This window comes from Nelumbo nucifera, chromosome 5, assembly GCF_055504915.1.
Source record: "Nelumbo nucifera cultivar China Antique chromosome 5, China Antique-T2T, whole genome shotgun sequence".
Lineage (NCBI taxonomy): Eukaryota > Viridiplantae > Streptophyta > Magnoliopsida > Proteales > Nelumbonaceae > Nelumbo > Nelumbo nucifera.
In genome coordinates this window covers 26,501,701-26,523,844 of record NC_142653.1, presented here as the reverse complement: position 1 = coordinate 26,523,844, position 22,144 = coordinate 26,501,701, and the positions used below count along the sequence as shown (strand labels likewise).

The window sequence follows — 22,144 nt, the reverse complement described above, 5'->3', positions numbered from 1 at the left end:
ACAGTTAAATTAAATATTTATAAAATAGTATTTTCTCAGACTCCGATTTTAATAGAACCGGATGGAGTTAAAATCAAATTCAGACCTATTCTCATCCCATTATTATTAATGAGATGCAAGTTTTAACAATCAAATTCGGGATAACTGATTAAAGTCAAATCGGGTATCGGACTTTCGAGTCCGTTGAAGGAATACTTATGCCACAAAATGACAAGATTAATTTGATAATAAAAAACGAAACAAAAGTAAAGGGTTTTAGCCTATTACTCCTGTATTTGCATAAAAACCCTTCTTATTACCTTACGTTTTATCACTGCAGTGATTACTGATTAGGGCCCTCCCGTCATGTGAGGTTATCTTGGAGCTCCGCCAGTCCGCTCCCGATCCTTGCTCCGATCCCCAAACCCGACGGTATCACAAATCCTTTCTTCACATTTCCCTCCAGAAAGTCAGAAACAACCACCGTCGCCAGCCTCGATTCATGGGGTTGTTAAGTGCTCTCTCGTTGATAGCAGTCATCTTCTCAGTTGAACTGTTGAAGTCTCGTACATAATCACCATCGAACAAATTTGAACCCTGGAGCTGGAGGAGAATCATGATTACTGATCGTCTCCGCCATGAAGAATGCTGCCCTTGCTTCTTCATCTCTCTTTACAGATGTCCGAGCAACCGCCAACCGTTACGCTGCCCTACTGCAGCTCTGCTGCCCCCAAGGTCCAAAATCTTACTCCCTTGCACGGAGTGTCCACGCCCACATGATCACTTCAGGTTTCAGGCCACGCGGACACATCCTCAACCGTTTGATCGACATCTACTGCAAGTCCCGCAACATCGCTTACGCTCGCCACCTCTTTGATGCAATTCCCAAACCAGACATTGTTGCCCGGACGACCCTGATTTCTGCTTACTCCGTTGAAGGGTCATTGAAGCTTGCGCGAGAACTATTCGATGGAACGCCGGTAAGTGTTCGTGATACCGTTTCCTACAATGCGATGATTACGGGGTATTCGCATAATGGTGACGGTCACTCCGCCGTTAAGCTCTTCTCTGACATGAGGTGTGACTGCTTGCGACCCGATAATTTCACGTTGACTAGCGTTCTCAGTGCGCTGGTCCTTATTGTCGATGATGAATTGCAGTGCCAACAGTTTCACTGCACCGTGGTAAAGTCAGGATTGGAATCTGTTGTTTCTGTGTTGAATGCGCTTATATCTCTTTATGTGAAGTGTGCAGGATTCTCTTCGTCATTGATGAACTCTGCTAGGAGGTTATTTGACGCAATGCCAGAAAAAGATGAATTGTCGTGGACAACGATGATCACTGGGTATGTGAAGAGAGGTGATCTTGATGCTGCACGCAAGCTTTTTGATGGGATGACAGAGAAGTTGGAAGTTGCTTGGAATGCAATGATTTCAGGTTATGTCCACCACGGTTTCACTTTGGAGGCACTGGAGATGTTTAAGAGGATGCGTTCTGAGGGAATTCAGTTTGACGAGTTCACTTACACAAGTATTCTCAGTGCTTGTGCGAATGCTGGATTGTTTAGGCATGGAAAGCAGGTGCATGCATACATTCTACGCACAGAAGCAAAACCTGCTCCCGATTTTTCATTACCTGTTAATAACGCATTGGTCACTTTGTACTGGAAAAATGGTAAAGTTGATCAGGCGCGTAGAGTTTTTGACAGAATGTTGGAAAGGGATCTTGTATCATGGAATGCAATCTTATCAGGATATGTGAATTCAGGGCGCATTGATGAAGCTAAAATCTTGTTTGAGGAAATGCCAGGGAGGAACCTTTTGACATGGACAGTAATGATTTCAGGGTTTGCACAAAATGGGCTTGGTGAGGAAGGGCTGAGGTTATTCAACCGAATGAGAATAGAAGGAATTGAACCATGTGATTATGCATTCACTGGTGCTATAATTGCCTGTGCGGGCCTTGGAGCACTGGAGCATGGGCGGCAGCTCCATGCACTGCTTGTTCGTTTTGGATATGATTCAAGCCTGTCAGCTGGAAACGCACTGATGACAATGTATGCAAGGTGTGGGGCTGTTGAGGCAGCCCATCATGTTTTCCTTACAATGCCTTATATGGACTCCGTTTCTTGGAATGCCATGATTGCCGCACTTGGACAGCATGGACATGGTGCTCAAGCGCTTGAGCTCTTTGACCGCATGTTGAAGGAGGGCATATTACCTGATCGGATCACCTTCCTCACAGTTCTATCTGCTTGTAGCCATGCAGGTCTGGTGAAGCAAGGATGTGCTTATTTTGAGTCAATGGATCGCATATATGGTATTAGTCCAGGTGAAGATCATTATGCACGCTTGATTGATCTACTATGTCGAGCAGGGAAATTTTCAGAAGCAAAAAATGTAATTGAAACAATGCCATTTCAACCAGGTGCCCCTGTTTGGGAGGCACTTCTTGCTGGTTGTCGGATTCATGGTAATATGGACCTAGGGATCCAAGCTGCAGAACGACTTTTTGAGCTGATGCCAAAGCATGATGGGACTTATATCTTGTTGTCAAACATGTATGCCAACATGGGCCAGTGGGGCAATGCGGCTGAGGTCCGGAAACTAATGAGGGATCGAGGGGTGAAGAAAGAGCCTGGTTGTAGCTGGATTGAAGTTGGAAGCAAGGTCCATGTATTCTTGGTAGATGACACAATGCACCCTGAGGTGCAGGAGGTGTACAGATATCTTGAGAAACTAGGACTGGAGATGAGGAAGTTAGGATATATCCCAGATACTAAGTATGTATTGCATGATGTCGAGTCTGAGCACAAGGAATATGCCTTGTCTACCCATAGTGAGAAGCTAGCAGTTGCGTTTGGGCTCTTGAAGCTTCCCCGTGGAGCCACAGTTAGGGTTCTCAAGAACCTTAGGATCTGTGGGGATTGCCACACTGCATTCAAGTTCATGTCTAAGGTAGTGGAGAGAGAGATTGTTGTGAGAGATGGGAAGAGGTTTCACCATTTTCGGGATGGTGAATGTTCTTGTGGCAACTATTGGTGAATAGGATGATAGTTTGAAATAGACATCATGTAAATCATTGACCCCTTGTTTGATGTTAAATGACTTTGGCCACTCACATCAAGAAGGCAACTTGGAACCAATGATTAATTACCAAGGAGTTGCAAAACATTTGTTACCAAGGATAAGGAATAAGGATATATCTGAACATGTTGGTTTCATATACAGGAAGAACCATGAGAAGGACTTTCTTGAACTTTTCACTATGTTTTGGTGATTCGATGCACTAACCATGTAAATCAAGGACCAATTATTGTGGAAGGGTATCAGTTCAGTCTTTTATTGACTCATGTTTTGGAGAGGGATATGGTGGAAAGTGCAAGTGTGGAGATAGTCTAGGTGAAGGTGGATTTTTTTTGATAAGTAATTGAAGATGGAAATCTCTATTAATGAGGTGAGTTTGATGTTTTATTTGGGGACATTTCAAGGGTGAACCAACTGAAGCTAAACTTCAGTCAACCATTGATTTTCAGGTGCATCTGCAAATTAATTGATGAGATGTCTGGTTCCCGAAGAGATACATAATAATGGCTTATGGTAGTAAGCCATTGGTCCTGGGATTGAAGTTTACAGAAAATGTTTTGACAACCAAAGTGCAAACTTTTGGTGGCGGAAGAACTTGCTAATTCTTGCCAGAATTTGAATAGCATGGCTATTATTTGATAGGCTCATGAGCTGTTACATTGATTCCCTTTTCTGAGGTCTTATATATATTTAGCCGGTGTACTCTAACACATGCATCTTTGGACATATGTGCATCTGACCTATTTTGTTCTGTCTACAATTCATTTTTAGGAAAAAGAACTTCAGCAATGGCATAGTTCATTGGCATAGTCCATTAAGAAGGATATATATGTCACAAACCACTAATTTTGTTTTGGAACACTGCTAATGTCAGTCAATTATTGGAGAACTTATGTGCAACGTGCCTTTTCCAATTTTAGCCTGGCCAAGGTGGTTTAATGAGTAGCACATGTTGGTGCCAGTTTTTTCAACCTTTCATTGACCTGGACCTGGTCACAATATAAATTTACTTTATTGTCTAACTAATGAAGTACCAAGTAGAATATTGCTTATATTTAATTTCAGAATGATGAGAATCAAACAAGTAATTGGATGGCTGGGTTATCCAATGGCTATTAGTTTGATTAATGGTCAATCCAAGAGGCAACACTTTTATTTCATGGATCCAGGACACCTATTGATTTGGTCAGTATGATCTCATCTAGTATGAACTAGGACACCTGGTGACCTGGTCACAATATAATTGACTTTATTGTCTAACTACTGAAGTACCAAGTAGAATATTGCTTATATTTAATTTCAGAATGACGAGATTCAAACAAGAAATTGGATGGCTGGGTTATGCAATGGCTATTAGTTTTATCAATGGTCAATCCAAGAGGCAACCCTTTTACTTCATGGATCTAGGATGCTATTGGTTTGGTCAGTATGAACTGTCTCATCCTGCTATTCTCATGAGTGATATTATGCTTTTTTGCTCATCTTCATCTTTGGTGTCTTTCTTGTTGATGATGATCATACCATACATGTTCAAATTAATGGACATAGAAGTACAGTTTGAAATCTGGAGAATCACTTTATTTTTCTTTTAATGATATTGTTCTGTTAGAACATGAAAATTATCTTTGACATTACTGTTATTGAGAAAGACTTCAAAACACTTTAGTTGGAAACCATCCTGGACATTAGTGTGGTCGAGCAAGACCTTAAAGCTTGTAATTGGAAAATCTTAGTTAGTTAGTTATTTCAGAAAGAAATGGAGAAGATTGAAAAAGTTCTAAAATAGAGATTGTATTCTGAATGGTGGTCTTTGCATCCTCTTTTGTGCACATATGAAACTTTTTCCTTATCAAAACTGCATTATCAATCATGGGTTAATCACCTCATATGAGACCCCTTCAACCAAAAAAAAAAAAAAAAAAAAAAACAGAAGTCCTAAAATCAATTCAGTTCTAGGAAATTCATTTAACATTTTGCATATTTTCTCATTTTGAGAAACTGAGGGGAGATGCATATGATGCATGTAGGTAAGGGCCATCACTCATTGATGCCCCTGATATCTAGGGCTTTGGAAGGGGCATACTGGATGTAGATCCAACCTTTGGCAATTTTTTTTTTTGACACAGTGGCCAATCTCAGACTCATACCCTTGTTCTCATGCATGCCAGCCTGAGATTTTACTATTGCACCACATATAATGCATGTAGGTGACAAATTCAAAATTTAGTTTGCTAGAAATTTTTGGACACAAGACTCCAGCTTGTAGTAATTATGCTTATATTTGTGAACTTTCTTATTTTAAATGGATGCAGAACACAGTTCTCTTAGTGGTAACTGTAATTTGCATCCATTGAAATAAGAAAGTTTACAAAGATAAGTGGAATGTTACAATGTCATATTGACAGAGGCTATTTTTGGGACAATCATTCTTGTTACATCTTCAGGAGCTAGTACAGCTGTATCCAGGGAAGACACTCCCCTGACTGAAAGACACATTGAGCTTAACATTACTTACCTCCTTGGTTGGAGAGGGGATAATACTGTAGCTACAATATTTTTCTACAGACTTTACATACTTGTAATTTGTAAATGTTCTATGAAATGTTTCTCTCCCTCCATATTAATACAAATATACCTGTCAAAAAAAAAAAAATACGATATAGGTGCTCTTGGTGGGACTCTAGTGTGTATGTGTGTGTTGTGAGCGCGCCTGTGTAAGAATATGTGTGAGTGCATGATTGTTACTCTTTACAATCACAGCATGTTGTCATAATGCAATTGGTTGTTTCATCAATGTAGATTGTGGTACTCCAGAGAAAGCTATTACCTTTTAATAAATGAATGATCATGCAAGATCCACCATTTACCAAGGGAAAAGAAGGATATCAACCTAGATATAAGCAACCATCTTCGAGGCAAGCATTAATTTTGCAAAAGTTTTCTTCTGGGGCTAAAACATATCCTAGAAGATCCAGAGGTTACAACAATTTATATTTGGATGATGGTAGCTGAATGATGCATTACCTCTTGGATGCACATAAGGTCCAGTATACTCAGCTTTTCTTTTGGAGATTTTTCTGACACTACTGAAGCTATTATATGAAGAGTCAACCAAGAAAAAAGAAAAAAAAAAAAAGTTGTTTATATGAGGGGGGTATGAATATCCTTGTGTGAGCAGCATGAGGTGATTAATTGATGGTTGTGAAGAACTTTTCAGCTACTGGGGTTTACCTATATAAGGCCATTACATCAAAAGTTAGTAAGTTACAGTTCTAGCATCTACGGGACTGTTTGTTAATGGTACATAGCTGAATTAAATGGTTTGCATTGTCCTTCATTGAATAAGCCATCAAGTAATTTGTGAGCTCATTAATGGCTGAATAGCGTGTTGGGGTTGATTATAAATCTAAATATTTTATTGCATTATTATTTTATCCACTAAAATACAAAGTAATTAGTCAGTTCAGCCACTTTAGCTGTTGTTAAATGACCCCGAAACTGGTTTAGAAAGAAATATGCTATGTGAAAGAAAATCTAAATTGGGAATCCGGATTAGCTGCACTTGATGGCTGTGTTGGGTGGCTGCTTAATCAATAATAATGGCCCACATCAGCCATACACATCAAGGAGAGATTGGATTAGAGTGGTTGTGGGGTATGTACACTTGACGGCTGACGTGGAGCGTTATTATTGGTTAAATAACTGCTAATACAAACTTTAAATGAAGTTAATCTAGATCCCAATTTAGAGCCTAGTTACATGATAGCCCAATTTTAAGGTGGACCTCCTTTTTGGATCCAAATGTGGCAGAAAGAATTTGTGGGTTAAATTATGGATCTGATTCACTCCATCTCATGCCATGGACCGAGAATTACAGTAAGTAGAAAGCTCGGGGACGGGTTGGACCAAATTTGGAACATTAGTAACATTAATGATATGTATTCAATCAACCCTTCCTAGCTCATAACTGGGACCAACACTGGATAACAGCCTTTTTTATTTATCGATCTGAGGTGGCCCAGCCTAACTTGGTTATGAAAATCAGGTTATTTGGTGGATTAAGGTTACATGTTCTGATTTCCAGTTCAGGATTGAGGTATGCTTGGTTGGATTGGGCTTGGTCCCCGACTGAACGTGGCCCGAGTTGCATCCTGTCCATATCATCTATGACATGAATGGGCCTGGGTTCTGATGCTTGGTGTAGATTTTGATTCTTTATGACAGATGTGAACCATTACTTGGACTGTAAACGGATCCATGATTCAGAATCAATCCATTGAATCGCCTACGTATGTGCATTGTATTGTTTCTAGAGGTGTAAGCTGTGCCGTGCTGGCCCGCAGGCCATCACAGGCCGTGCCGCCCTCCCCAATGAAAAGTTTGGGGGTCAGCCCGGCCCGGCTTGGCCCATGGCCCAAGCCCGTGCGGGCCCGTTCCGTGCCGTGGGTTGGGTTGGCCTTTGGGCCAAGTCTAGGCCCAATCCGGACCATGGACCGGACTAAAGTTATTTTTGCCTATTTATTTAAAAAAAATTGAAAACAAATGTTTATTTTATTAATATATTATATATTATTATATAATTATAATTTATATAATATATTATTATATATATATATATATAAATATATATAAATAGTATATATGAGCCGTGCTTGGCCATGCCAGGCCAGGCCGTGGGCTGGGCCTTGCCGGCACATGGGCTGCGGGCGGCACAGCCCGCTTGGTCGTGCCGTACCGGCCCGGCCCATGGACCTAAAACCCTAAGTCCAGCATGGCACGAACCATCGTTCCAGGTCTGGCACGGCCCATGTGCCGGGCCATGCTGGTCCGGTCCAAAGTCCACAGCCCGGCCAGATTTACACCTCTAATTGTTTCGTAGTTACATTATATTCCAGTGGTTCAATGGTAACTTCTGAAGGAGAATGTCATCTTCTGATTGAAAAAAAAAACAGAATGTCATCTTCCGATGGACATGAGTAAGGTAACTAAAGTCTTACATCTGATGTCTAGTTTTGTTCTTTCGTATTTGTGGCAACAGCATTGTGATCGTGCCAACTTCCGATGCAATCACAGAGAGAGTTTCAGAAAGAAGGGTTTTGACACCTTACTTGGCAATTGGCATTGTGATTACCTTTAAAAATACTTTGTTTGGCTGCTTTCTAGTTCCTATCCAATGTGGTAGCAGAACAAAGGCTGAAATGCAAGGAGCTATGTACTCTTTGTATTGTGCAAGGTAGATTGAAGGTTGAAGGGTTCATAATATAACATCATGTTTTTAGCTTCATTTTCTGGCCATCTGAAAGATTAGCTAGCTACTGCAGTGCAACCTTGGATTCTTTCTCGGGTATGAGGCTATGAGCTGTATTGATTTTTCTTCATTACTCTTGTTTTCTATGTTCATTATTGACTGCATCAGAAATCAGCAATGGTAAAAAATGATAAGGTTGCTGGATTGCGCGTTTTGGGTTTTGTTTTTCTAGTTTGGTTTCTTCATTTCTGTACTTAGACTTGATGATGGTAGATTTTGGGTGGGTTGAGTATTGAATAGTTATCTCTTTGTGAACACCAGGGCCCATCAAATGGCCATATTCTAAGGCACTTATTCTGCATGTAATGAAATGCTTTTTCTCCGATTTTTATTTATATAAATGTAATGATAGGGTGTTGCTGCCTTACTGCACTCTTTTTTGTATAATTGCATGATAAATGCATGGGTTTTAGCTATAGTTCTTTGCTTGGGCTTCAATGGGCGACTAAATCTGTTCTTTACTCAAAGTAATGAGGTATTTTTTTTTTTTATGCAGCTGTTTGATTTTCTCTGCTATGAATATCCAAGTAGATTTTTGACATTGGTATCTATTCTTGAAAATGTCCATTGCTGGATTGACTTGTAGCTTCTCCAAGTTTTCTTTCCACACACCTAAACAAGGACCCAGGTCCTTATGCAGGTGAGTTTCAATTTCTCCCCATATAGGGAGGTTTAGGGAAATGATGGTATTTTTGCTACATTTGGACAGATATAGTTGATATGAAGGAGCTCTTGAAAGTCAGTAGCTTGTTAGCTTCTTGGCATTCGTAATTCATGTTAATTTTTTTTCTATTGTGATGCTCCTGTAGAAATTATTGCTCCAGATACACATGGAAATATAAGTTCCAACAAACTCATAGGATCAAGAGCACAATGGACGTTCCCCTTGGTGATATGTCTGCTTATTCTGGTAATTATTTCCATTTTTCCCAAAATTCAGTACCTAGCCAGATTTAATGTTAGTTTGTTTAAATCCGTGATGAAATATTTCTTACACCAACAAAAATGAACATATCAGAATAATAAAAAGAAATGAAATAACCTTGTTGAGTAGTTATCTTTTTGTTTTTTAATAAGTAGCAGTTGTCTATCCATTAGAGCTTAAAAATATGTACAAGGAAAAAACAGAAAGGAAAATATTGAGAAAGGCGCTATTGAGAATTGGTTGAAGGCTTGATTAAAAATTTTCATCTCCTGATGGATGAGATACCATCCTAGCTTTGGAGTAGTATGCCCATTTTAGAGTCCCAAGAAGAAGAAGCGGTCCAGGAAGAACAAAGTTATAGAATCTTTAAATGAGTGTAGTTGGATGATATGACCTTTCTAAACAGGGTTATGTTCATTCCAACACATATTTGGGCAAATGTTTTAAAAGCAGTGGGAGGCGCACCCCCAAAACACCTTGAGGCGGGTATGCTGGAAGCATTTATGCTTTCAAGGGATACACCTCAAGCGCCTTTTGCATGAGGCATACCAGAGATGCACACCTCATGCATGCCTTGTACAAAAAGAAGAAGGAAAGAAAAGAAAAGAAAGGAAAGGAAAGGAAAAGTCAACAGTCATGATTGTGTCAAGTGTTCAATGTTTTGGACAGGTCTTGTGGAGGTTGCGATGTTGATAAGGAATGCTTTCATTGCAAAAAAGGAAAGTAAAAGGAAAGGAAAGGAAAGGGAAGGGAAGCAAAAAGGAAGTCTGGGACCCCCTCCCCAACACCCTTTTGTTGCAGCCCAATTTGTTTTGTTGTGCCAAGAGGTCCTGTTGAAGCAGAGGTGAGCAAGCAATTTTTAATACGAGTCATCTTGCATAAAAAAAGAAGAAAAAACAATAACTCCTTTTCCTTCTTCTCCTTCTTCCTCCTCCTCCTCCTCCTGCTGCTGCTGCCCTCCCTCCTCTTAAGGAGGTTGATGTCTCTTACATTCTGAACTACATCCACACCTCCTCATTTTTAAACATTGATTTGGACTTGTTAGGTTTCTGGGTAGCTGTATGTATGCGGAAGAATGGATTCTAGAGCAGGCTAAATCCAACACCATATACCACTATAGTTGCTAGAGTTGGATGAAAGGACTACAGGATGGAGAGAGGTTGCTAGGAGTTCAGGCTTCTTGACAGGCTTCCCTCTTTTTTTTTTCACTCATCGGTTTTCAAACCCTTTTGGTAAGAGATGCTTGTATCCCATTGTTGGTCCTTGGGAACCTTTGCCAAATGGAAGATCTTTAAAACCATATTTCCATTTCCGGGCCTCTTCAATGTTAAGCATTAAAGATTCCATGTACTGGCCTGGGTTTTATCATGGTCCCCTCCCCCTTTCTTACCAGATCAAGAGTCCAATGGGTTCAAAAAATTCATCCTATATGCAATCTGAAGGACATACACACAAGTCTCTTGTCCACATTTTATCCAGCATCTAACTAGGTTTGTGTTCCCCAATTCAACAACTGCATTTTCTTTTTCAAATGTTGCAAGCTTTCCTTTGGAAGATATTTTCTTTGGAACTTATTTTCTTGAATAAGTAAACTTCACCATTACTGCATTTACTAGTTTGCGAAAAATATAGCAGTAGAACAACAACAAGAACATGTACTACAAAGAATGAGCCCATGGCTCTGCTTATGACTAAAGGTATCGTCCTCTTTGATAAATTCAAATATCAAAGAGGAAGTGGTGGTTACACATTTATAGTTTGCAGATGATATTATCTTGTTTTGTGAAGGAAGCGCAGAGGAACTTATGAACCTAAAAAGGATAGTACATGATTTTGAGAGGATTTCCAACCTTAAAATTAATTGGGGCAAGAGCTGTGTGGCAGGAGTAAATTTAAGGAGTGAAGAGGTGAATTTGCTAGCTGGACTTTTGGGGAGTGAGGTAGGGGATTGGCCTTACAATATTTGGGACTACCTTTGGAAGGAAATCTAAATACAGATAGCTTCTGGTATCCAGTGGTTGAGAGATTTACAAAAAGACTTGCGAATTGGAAGAGAAACTACATTTCTTTGGGAGGTAGGATAACCCTAATAAAGTCAACATTGGCTAACTTACCCGTGTATTTCCTATCTACCTTTAGAATGCTGGTGAAAGTGGCAAACCAGCTAGAGAAGATTATGAAGGACTTCCTTTGGGAACTAGGAGACACCAAAAAGGACCATTTAGTGAAGTGGGAGGTGGTTTCTAGAAGTAGAGATGGAGGTGGTCTAGGAATAGGAAATATTTGAGTAAGAAACACGGCTTTACTGGGGAAATGGTTATGAAGATTGATGTTGGAATAGGATAAGCTTTGGCATTGAGTGATTGTTAGCATTCACGGATTGGTAGACAATGGTTGGGGTGCAGGAGTCGACCCTAGGGCTTTTCGACGTTCTTCCTAGAAATCTATTCATGGTATATTGCCTTCCTTACGTTGAATTTGATGTCCGTGCAAGGAACAAAGTGTTGTTTTGGGAAGATGTTTGGGTTGGAGAGAGTCCCCTTAGTGATAGGTTCCCTACTATTTATTCATTGTCAAAAAACAAAAGAAGAGTGATCTCTTTAGTTTTTATTGATAATTCTTGGGACCTAGGTTTGAGGAGAGGTCTAAGGGAGTCGGAAATGACAATGGTGGATGAATTAGTTAACCTTTTAAGGTCAACCTATCCGGATCAATCTTGTTTGGACTTTGGATAGTAGAATTTGGAAACCTTCCCCATCTGGTGTGTTCACTTGTTCCTCCATCTTTGATGTTCTCATTCAGTCAACAAACCCTACAAGAAATTTTCCTTCAAAGGAGGTTTGTTGTCGGTCTATACCTTTAAAAATTCGGGCTTTTTGTTGGGAGATGGTTCTCCAAAAAATCAATACTCTAGATATGTTGCAAAGAAAAAAGGCCAAAATTTTGCCTATCACCTCATGTTTGTAGCCTCTGCTTGGGTTTTGGTAAGATGATCACACACCCGTTAATTTCTTGTCCATTTGTGTGCTTTCTTTGGACATGGTTCTCTTCTATCTTTGGGTTGCAGGTGGACACCACCCCTAGACGTGGTAAGCCTTTTTGACCCAAGCTTTTTCAGGCAACCAAAGAGATGTTGAATAATAATGTGGAGAGCCACAAGAGAGCCGCTATCCTATGGTCGGTCTGGGAAGAAAGAAACAATAGGATCTTCAAAGGAGTGGAGAAATCCAAGAAGGAAACTGTAGAAAGAATAATCATTATGACTATTCAATGGTTGAAAACTTTGGATTTATTTAAAGATTTCTCAGCTGAAGACATTTATAGGAATTGGGGAGTGGTGACAGCTACAACCTCCATAAAACTATTGTGCAGGAGTTGTGGTCCCCACCAACACAACAAAGAATGAAACTGAACTTTGATGGGAGCTCTAGAGGTAATTGTGGCTATGTTTTCGAGGCCAATAGGAGTGGGGGACTCAATGAGAGTAGAGGTGATGGCCTTGCTTCAAGGTGTTAGATATGCCAAACAATTGGGGTTACACAAAGTTGAGATAGAGGGAGACTTTAAATTGTTAATTGATTGGCTACAATCAGGTAAGTTGGGAGCCTGGATTTATGGACAGCCCATAAGGGAAATCCTCAATATAACAAGGGAGATTGGTGCGTGCTTCAAATGGACAAGGAGATCAGCTAATGGCTTAGCTGATACATTAGCTAAACAAGGGACTGCGATGGAGAGTATGTTCTGGGCAGTTTTGTAATAAAGATCACTGGGGACTCAATACCTGTTTAGGGGTTGACAGTTGTATTTAATATTGTATTAATGAAATTACGTTTCCAATAAAATAAATAAATTCAAATATCTCTTTAAGTGTATGCCCCCTATCCATTGTTCTGATCCAGCAAAAAAACAACGGTTGAGTCATCTTTGCAGCTTTGTCTCTCATAAGGAAGACATAAAATTGTGTCAGACCTTGTAGGAGAGCATAAATTTGGGACATCACTTCTCTTGCAGTGGTCGACCTCATATAGTTGGGATATGACTTCTCTTGCAGGCCTGAGTAAATGAAAAGTATAATTTTTCAGCTATTATTTATTCTTTCTGATGCAAATTGTCTTGAGTTTTATCTGAGGAAACCCTTGAAAAGATTTCTGGAGATGAATTCCAGATCACTTGGAACCTGAGCATGCACACCCATTATATAACCATGGTATCTAGTGATTAGTGGTATTGTCCCTAAACAAGTCGACTGATTATGCCTAGTAAGTCACTTTGGTTGTAATTGTTCATAACTTGGAGAGAATGAGATCATCCTGAATATCTCCTCCTAGTTGCACTGCAACATGGTGTGAATAAACAACATCATCATCATTTAAGACCCCAACTCTTTGGGGTTGCTACATGAAACCTGTTCTGCCATTCCTTTCTGTTCAATGTCATATCCATTGTTAAATTATGTGCCCTTAAATCATTTCTATCTACATCAACTCATATCCTTTTTGGTCTGCCCCTAGCTCTTCTAGACTCTTCAACTTGTAACCGATCACTTTTTACTAGTGCTTTAGGTGGCCTTCTCTGCATGTGCCCAAACCATCCAGTTTACTTTCCTCATTTTATCACATATTGGAGCTACTCCTAGGTAGGTTCCTTTGAATAAGTTCATTTCTGATCCTATCCTTTCTAGTTTTCCCACTTATCCATCTCAACATTCACATTTCTGCCACACTTTTGTACATGTTTCTTTTATAAAAACTTTCTTATGGCCATTTAAAAAAAAAAAAAAAAGACTGAGAGAGTTTGATCTGGGCTTCACCTGGGATATGGATTTTACTTGTAAGATTCCAGAATCCCATGACTACAAGAACTTTCTTTCTAGTTGGAGCCTATTCCTTGGGACTTAAGCCATGACTTTGGATATTTTCTTTTTTGATGAGTTGGAACATCCCAGAATAGGGTTACCATGGTAATTGGCTCCTCTCTATGGTCTAATTTGTGCCAAGGGAGCCTGCTCTTCAGGCATCTTTTGATGTTTCATAGACTTACTTCGTAATAGAGCTACTTCAGTAGTGTTTCTATTTGCTGTTATTAATATCTCTGATTTACCATACAGAAATTAACGGATGAAACTAAGTGATGCCTCATGTCTCTAAGATAAATAGATATGCTGCTTCACAATCCTGCTGTTTGCTTTTTGAAATAGGGCTACTTCAATAGTATTACTATTTGCTTTGGCTGATATCTTCTATTGATGATATGAAAATTAGGAATGAAGCTCTTCATATCATCACTAGGCAATTCATCGGTTTTGAATCTCTATTGTAGTCTGAGTTTTATGAGTGTTATTGCTTAGATAAATATAATGACATTATCTGGATTAAGTGAGATATTAGTCTTTGTTACAGATACTTTTGGGATGTTCTTATTGATCTTTTATCTCGTCTTTCATTTTTGGAGCTTGACTCCCCACAGACAGTTTAAACTCACCAAACCCTCTGTATTCTGGTTCTTTAAATCTTTCATAACCATTCCTCGATATTTCAAAGTTTTACCGACTTTTTTCATGGGTGCAGGTGTTTTTCCCAGAATCAACATTAGGGATCCCATACAAGCGCCTTGGAATCAGCAGGGAGGCTTCTGAAGATGAAATCTAAGCTGCAAGGAACATTTTGATAAATAAATATGAAAGACATAAGCCTAGTATTGATGCAATGAATCAGCACATGACAAGATAATCATGCAAAGGTTTTATGAAAGGAAGAACCCCAAAATCAACATCAAGAAAAAGGTCAGGGAAGTAACTCAGTCACGTATTGCACAGGCTGTCACAAGTAGGCTTCAAACTCTCTCCATGACCTTCATCATCAAAACAGCCATTCCATTTGTAATACTTGGCGTGCTCACTGTTCTATTTCCAACAGAAGGACCAATGCTTCAGGTTTCCATCTCCCTGCTAGCCACCATATATTTAATATAAGATCGGTTTAGGAGCTGGATGCAAGCTCTTCTCTTTGGTTATGTACTGTAATCTTTGTTTCGTTGGATAAATTAAGCAGATAATGATAGCAATCCCATATACCATTGTCTTTCATATTCTTATGCTGGTGTGCCTTGACATTCATCAGGGTTGGGGCTTTCATCAACTCCTGGCTGTTGGAGACCTTCTTGATGGTGTCTGTGATTCCACCTATACTTCACGGGCCAAAGAGTTTAGAAGTGACAGCTTCTCTTAGAAGCTACATCTTTTTTTTGGGTTTTCTCCACTTATCTGAAGTAGCCCTGGTTCTGTTACGAAAATTTTGGTTTAGGTGTTTCATCAGCATTACAGGATCTCTTGCATTGCAGAGCTGGTCATTTTCCGTTTGTGGCTTCACTTTTTTGTGTATTTGTCATTCGATTGAAACTTGAAATAAGCAAGAAAGAGTTTTTATTCATCTTCTTCCTAAAGCTAGAGAATCTTTTGTGAATTACATGGAATTTTAGAAAAAAAATTTAAATAAAAGAAACCACAGAGTTTACATTCATCGCAACTTACTGTATGCCATAAGTTCATTCAATCTGGATTGGAGTTGCCTTTATTGGTCGTGGAATAGTTATGAAGTCATAATTTGAAAGAGAATAAAGTTGAAGGCTGTGTTTGGTTGCATCTATAAAAAAAAAGGCTCTGTTTGGTTGCAATGCAAATAAATTTGCACTGATGCAAAACCATGTCAGTGCAAATGGTCTGAATGTAAATTCTGATCTATTTTTGTTTCAAATTTTAGTTTATTTTGTTTCAAATAAATTAAACAAGAACTTGCATTTTTTTACATTTGCACTCCCATGCATTTGTATTAATGCAAATAAAATTGCACAGCAACCAAACACAGCCAAAGGAAAAAAAGGGGACCAATCCAAGGTTCAAAGTATCGACACGTATCCGCCTGTATTGGCCGATACGTATTGTTCTGGGGCCCCACCAGTACGCCCTTACAGTGGGTGTATCAGAGGTCTGGCCGGTTCAGGGGGTAGAGGAGACCTAAACCGGCCCCCCTGAACCAGTTGTGAAAAAAAAAATGTAATAAAAATATGTATTGATTCCCCTGATACGCCCCTACCGGCGTATTGGGCATATCAATATTTTGAACCTTGGACCAATCGGAATGCTCGTATGAATTCATGAACAATTCTGGGAGGTTATTTACTGCATTATCTTCAAAACATCCATACAAAATGCTGGCGCTTCTGGGTGTCTAAAAGCTTCAAAGTTGCTCAATTGGTTGAATTGTATTTACATCTCTTAAGGAACCGTTCAACCTAAAAAGCTTAAGTGGTTAGGTGAGCTCTCTGAATAGGTTTGTATTCTCTAATATGCCCCCTCATATGAAAGCCTATCGGACTAAAGTGTGGAAATTCTCTAATATGCCCCCTCGTATGAAAGTCTATCGGACTTAAAGTGTGAAAAACATAGGCCCATTCCATATCTTGTACTGAAATTTAATTAATTATAATGGGGTGATGAAGATCAAACATTAGACCACTTGGTCAAACAGACTCTGATATCATCTTATAAATTGAAAATTGGCCTAATTGGGCCCATTCAAGTAAGAAATCACAAACAATTACGTCTGATATTTTTTCCCAAAATAGACAAATAACATCCCCTCAAGTAAATGACCCAGAAAAGGGAGAAGTTTTTTTACCAGTAACCGGTCGTTAACAAAGCATAAAAATGGCCATCCAACGAAGAAAACAGTTGGTTGTTGGAACCTTAAAATGTTCCAAGCATCAAAGTTCAAACACCTCTCAACATTTGTCATCTCACTTGGCAATTTGATTTGATACACGAGGCTTCCTACCCGTATACATTCTTATTGACGAGATCACACCATTTTGATAGCTCTAACAATCTCAAGCCATTAAGGCCGAATTCCTTGGTCGGGTGGTTAAGAGGGGGCCTAATCAAGTGAAGTGGTCTAGATCAGTGCTTTTAGCTTTTGGTGCTCGTTAAGTTTACGTCTCACCTCTCTCATACTTAGGATTGGAATATCGACATATACTTCTGCCTTACGGGCCCCATCAAGAGAGAAACTGGATTCAGTCAGTGCAATTCTCCTTGGAACAACCATTATACTCTTGCATTGGGAATATTTCTCCATGAAAGTTCCAACCATTATACTCTTGCATTGAGAATATTTCTCCTGTAAGGCTGTAAAGTTGTTTGAATGGTATTTAAACAGGACTTGCACTGACTGAAGCACATAAGATCATTTTGTTTGGACCAAAATGATGATGCACCAACACTTGCTGCCTCACGTGCATAAGGGACGTGGCATTCTTTCTACCGTCCACTTGGTAATAACGATTTTATTGGACTTGGTGAAAAATGCCAAGAGGAAGAAAAAGAAAGTAGAAATCAAATAACAATAATAAACAAAGAAAAAACAAAAGGAAAGAAGAAAGATCACAACCTCACATTTTATTTGAAACGGGTCTCCCAAAATTCTCCACTTTGGACTGTATAGGGTGAGTGCCATTTATAAATTTGTCTGTTTTGTTCGTGCGACATCATGTCAGAGAAGGAAGAAAAATATGGAAGATTTTTCACAAAATTTTCTTATATTTTTCTGGTTTTACTAGTTTAACAAAAACCCACCATTAATTAAATTATCGGTCATTCTTTTATTCAAGGTAGACAAACGCCACTGCATGGCAACCAAGTTCATAGCGTGCCACATAAACAGGTTATCGCTCCAAGTGGCAAGCTCTGGTTGGTCGATGTATTACAGCCTCAAATGAGACATCCCTGGGATACTGTGTGGAACTATAAATACAGTGAACGAGAGCAAGCTCGATACGTGCTGCCTGCCGAGAGAGAGAGAGAGAAACCCACAGACACAGCAAGAGATAGGGAAAGAAAGGCCGTGACTCGCGAGACAGATAAGAGAAGAGAGGTACTGGTCTGTAGTTGTCTCAACCCTCAAGAGAGAAAAAGCAAGAAACAAATGGCATCGGCATCTCTCCTCAAGTCGTCTCCGGTCCTCGACAAATCTGAGTGGGTGAAGGGCCAGACCCTCCGCCAGCCTTCGACCAGCTCGGTCGTCCGCTGCCACCCGGTCTCTCAGTCTGCTCTTACCATCCGTGCCGGTTCATACGCCGATGAGCTTGTCAAGACTGCGGTATGTGTATATATATATATTCCTGTCTTATTAGTTAATGATTGGAAACACTCTCGGTTTACTAAATTAATAAACATAAATCCATCAAACTCAACTCTTATATCACAAACGAAATTTGTTGAATGTGGGGATGCAGAAAACTATTGCATCTCCTGGCCGTGGAATCTTGGCCATGGACGAGTCAAACGCCACCTGCGGGAAGCGTCTTGCCTCCATCGGCCTGGAGAACACTGAGGCCAACCGGCAGGCATACAGGACGCTCCTAGTCACCGCTCCTGGCCTTGGAAACTACATCTCCGGTGCTATCCTCTTCGAGGAGACACTCTACCAGTCAACAATCGATGGCAGGAAGATGGTCGACGTACTCGTCGAGCAGAACATCGTCCCGGGTATCAAGGTCGACAAGGTAAGAGATCTTCTTATCCCTTCTCTAGTATACGAACCTTCTAATTCCAACAAGTGACAACATCTTACTGAAACCCGAGTTGAATCGTGAGTGTACAACAGGGTCTGGTTCCCCTGGCTGGTTCCAACGACGAGTCATGGTGCCAGGGTCTTGATGGCCTCGCCTCCCGCTCAGCCGCTTACTACCAGCAGGGAGCTCGTTTCGCCAAATGGTACTAATTAATTCCATCTTATATAACAATCAACACCACCTCCAATATTATAACTCTTCCTTTTTGATCGATATCTGTTGTGAAATCTGTGGTTGCTCCCTCCAATAGGCGTACCGTTGTGAGCATTCCCAACGGCCCATCGGCACTGGCAGTGAAGGAAGCAGCCTGGGGTCTCGCTCGCTATGCTGCTATCTCTCAGGTACAGAATCTAGAATAAGAATTAATCACTAATGGTTGTCTTTGCTTTCAGCCTATGAAACGTCGTCGTCGTCTCTTACTCTTTTCAGGACAACGGGTTGGTCCCGATTGTGGAGCCGGAGATCTTGCTCGACGGTGACCACGGGATTGAGAGGACCTTCGAGGTTGCCAAAAAGGTCTGGGCTGAGGTGTTCTTCTACCTTGCCGAGAACAATGTCATGTTCGAGGGTATACTCCTCAAGCCCAGCATGGTTACTCCTGGTGCTGAGTGCAAGGACAAGGCTACACCTCAACAGGTCGCCGAGTACACTCTCAGTCTCCTCCGCCAGAGAATTCCTCCGGCTGTCCCCGGAATCATGGCAAGTGTCACTTATAAATAAGACTATATGATCTTTTTATTAGTTATATTACACAGTTTGTGGAAAAAATTACAATCTTGTACTCATTTGTTAAATATGGGAGAGCAGTTTTTGTCTGGTGGGCAATCCGAAGTGGAGGCAACCCTGAACCTGAACGCAATGAACCAAGCCCCAAACCCATGGCACGTCTCATTCTCATATGCAAGAGCCCTGCAGAACACTTGCCTGAAGACGTGGGGAGGAAGGCCGGAGAATGTGAAGGCAGCCCAGGATGTTCTGCTTGTCCGGGCCAAGGCCAACTCTCTCGCTCAGCTCGGCAAGTACACCGGTGAAGGGGAGTCAGATGAGGCCAAGCAAGGAATGTTCGTCAAGGGCTACACTTACTAGAACGTACCATGTACCAATCTGTGGACGAAGAAGATGATGAAGCTTAAGCACCTCTCTCTCTCTCTCTCTCTCTCTCTCTCTCTTTTATGCTTATAGCCATGAAGACTATTTTTGTTCATTACATGTAATGTTAGCGACTTAATAATAAGTTTAGTTTCAGCTGGTTAATGAGATGAGATTAGAAGGTACACAATTGTTTATGGTATATTTCTTGTGGATATATTTGGATTTTGGCAGCATGAACCACTTCTTCCTATTCCCACCTACACGGCTTCACGGCTTCACCTATGATGATATGATTGCATGCTCATTCGCTCCGCCTGGTTTTCTGTTTGAGATTGGCCATCCGAGTAGAAAGTTTCATTGTTCGTTCTGTGTTCACCTATAGCTTGTAGCTAAGATTGACTAAAACTATGCTTGAATCAAAATGGGGGTAACCTAGTTTATTCATTTCTTTCAATCGGATCAGCTGCAAGGATACAGGAAACCTGTCCTTGCAGTATGATCACACCCACTGCAGATTAGTAATACAAACGTGTAAAATCGGGTAAATGGGGTCATTGATTCTGCCAGGTTTCTTGTTTGTAACGGGAGCCCCACTACAGATAACAGAAAATTGAACACGCATCAAAGAACGATATCTGGCAGTAGTTTATAACTGTTACGTTTTGGGAGGAGGGCAGGGTTAGCTAATAACTTACCCAAGACACGAGAAGTAAAACAGGGGGAAAAGGAGGAAAAAACAGCCTAGCCTAATAAGGTCATCTAAAGCACAGGGTTTCAATACTGCATTTTACATCAGAAAACTCCTTTTTATACGAATCCCTCTTTGTTCAAAACACGCATGTAGCCACTACTTGACCACACTAATCAGAAATGCTGATCGCCATGCTCAACCATCCAACATAGCTCCCATAGCTATTACCCCTGTTTTGCACTGATATAAATTCAAACTGCTTTTATGGTGCCGAATACCACCCTAAAAGACGGTTCCGTGTACTTCCACTGTTTACTATTATTTGTGCAAATATGCAATCACTTGGGCTGTGTTCTATTTAAAGGAAAAAGTAGGGAAAGAAAGAGAAATATAGGTAAACCTTTACATACCTTGTATAGGTTTCCCTACCTTTTCCTTCAAACCAAACATAGCATTAGAGTAGAGTCATTATAACTGGATCTATAAATGTGTCGTATATATAACTGCTATGTCATGCTTAGATGGACAAACCATTTTACCTGATTGAAGAAAAACAGTTGTGTTAAAAAATAACCAGTATGCAACATTGCTTGTTTCGTAATACACTCTTGAATCAGATGAAACACAAACACAACCACGAACCAAATTCACCCTAACCTCTCCAACACTCTAATAATGAATGCTAAGTGCAACTTTACGGTTCAGACTTGATGTCATGGTTTAGATTTATAATTTAACCAAGAAACCCTGTAATGAAACATGAGAGACCAACTTAAATTTTATCATACAGTGAAGTAAACCGTATTACGGCTGCCATTTTCTCAGTAATTTTCATGGTAGGAAGGCTTATATATATACCAATGACAAGGGTACAAGCCACAAGGTTTCCTGGTATTCTCATTTATCTAACGAGGATTCATGAATACAAACATAGGTGAGCCCGGATCTCCTGCGAGCAAAAACTATAGCATCCAGTCGCACATTGGCGTTGGGAATGTCTCCCATATATGTATGTCAAATTCCTAGGGAGATGTTCCCAATGTGATTATGTGAGTCTAGACTCCCATGCTTTCGATGCGTGCAGAGTTTTGGCTTGCAATGAATCCCGTCTCCACATAGGCAATTGATATGTATTCCTTCACATGTATCCTTACCCAAAGATATGATAAACATATTTGTTTGGCCATTACTTTTTAGAGCGAGAACCGGTCCTGACCCAATTATTAGTTGGGGCACATACCACAGAAGTCAGGTAGACCCAACCCATTGACAGCTCTAATTACTTTCCATATATGATGTGAGACAGGGCTACCAAAATTGACATCTTGTGTCACCCCTTCCTTATTCTTCTTGGAATTTATATTTACTCTGCACGTGCCTATCTAAATAAAATTAGAAAATTGGTATCTAAGTATATAGTTTAGACTTCAGAA

The 22,144-nt window shown here is 40.2% G+C and overlaps 2 protein-coding genes across 7 annotated transcripts; both read left to right on the top strand.

Moving 5' to 3' along the window:
* Positions 1 to 288: 288 nt before the first annotated feature.
* LOC104607518 (Pentatricopeptide repeat (PPR) superfamily protein) lies at positions 289 to 15,729 on the top strand. Of its 6 annotated transcripts, none has more exons than XM_088886959.1 (5): positions 289 to 3,435; positions 3,515 to 8,409; positions 8,870 to 9,013; positions 9,183 to 9,283; positions 14,869 to 15,729. In XM_088886959.1, the coding sequence occupies exon 1, from the start codon at positions 618 to 620 to the stop codon at positions 3,021 to 3,023; it is 2,406 nt and encodes an 801-aa protein (XP_088743085.1). In that variant the 5' UTR covers positions 289 to 617; the 3' UTR covers positions 3,024 to 3,435; positions 3,515 to 8,409; positions 8,870 to 9,013; positions 9,183 to 9,283; positions 14,869 to 15,729. The 6 variants fall into 6 exon arrangements, with proteins under 6 accessions (XP_088743085.1, XP_088743083.1, XP_088743084.1 ...); XM_088886957.1 differs by having other exon boundaries at positions 289 to 8,409; positions 14,869 to 15,233; positions 15,421 to 15,729; XM_088886958.1 differs by having other exon boundaries at positions 289 to 8,409; positions 14,869 to 15,309; positions 15,421 to 15,729.
* A 2,394-nt stretch (positions 15,730 to 18,123) lies between these two features.
* Positions 18,124 to 20,253, top strand: LOC104607517 (fructose-bisphosphate aldolase 1, chloroplastic-like). Its single transcript, XM_010273174.2, has 6 exons — positions 18,124 to 18,453; positions 18,590 to 18,859; positions 18,961 to 19,070; positions 19,179 to 19,269; positions 19,358 to 19,627; positions 19,736 to 20,253. Exons 1-6 carry the CDS (start codon positions 18,280 to 18,282, stop codon positions 20,012 to 20,014), a joined length of 1,194 nt encoding a protein of 397 aa, XP_010271476.1. The 5' UTR covers positions 18,124 to 18,279; the 3' UTR covers positions 20,015 to 20,253.
* The last annotated feature ends 1,891 nt before the right edge of the window (positions 20,254 to 22,144 follow it).

Excerpts from the sequence above, each read along its gene's own strand:
- LOC104607518 (XM_088886959.1), top strand. The coding sequence starts at position 618 with ATGAAGAATGCTGCCCTTGCTTCTTCATCTCTCTTTACAGATGTCCGA.
- LOC104607517 (XM_010273174.2), top strand. The coding sequence starts at position 18,280 with ATGGCATCGGCATCTCTCCTCAAGTCGTCTCCGGTCCTCGACAAATCT. Across the intron at positions 18,454-18,589 it reads ATGAGCTTGTCAAGACTGCG|AAAACTATTGCATCTCCTGG; the intron begins GTATGTGTATAT and ends GTGGGGATGCAG. Across the intron at positions 19,071-19,178 it reads GGAGCTCGTTTCGCCAAATG|GCGTACCGTTGTGAGCATTC; the intron begins GTACTAATTAAT and ends TCCCTCCAATAG.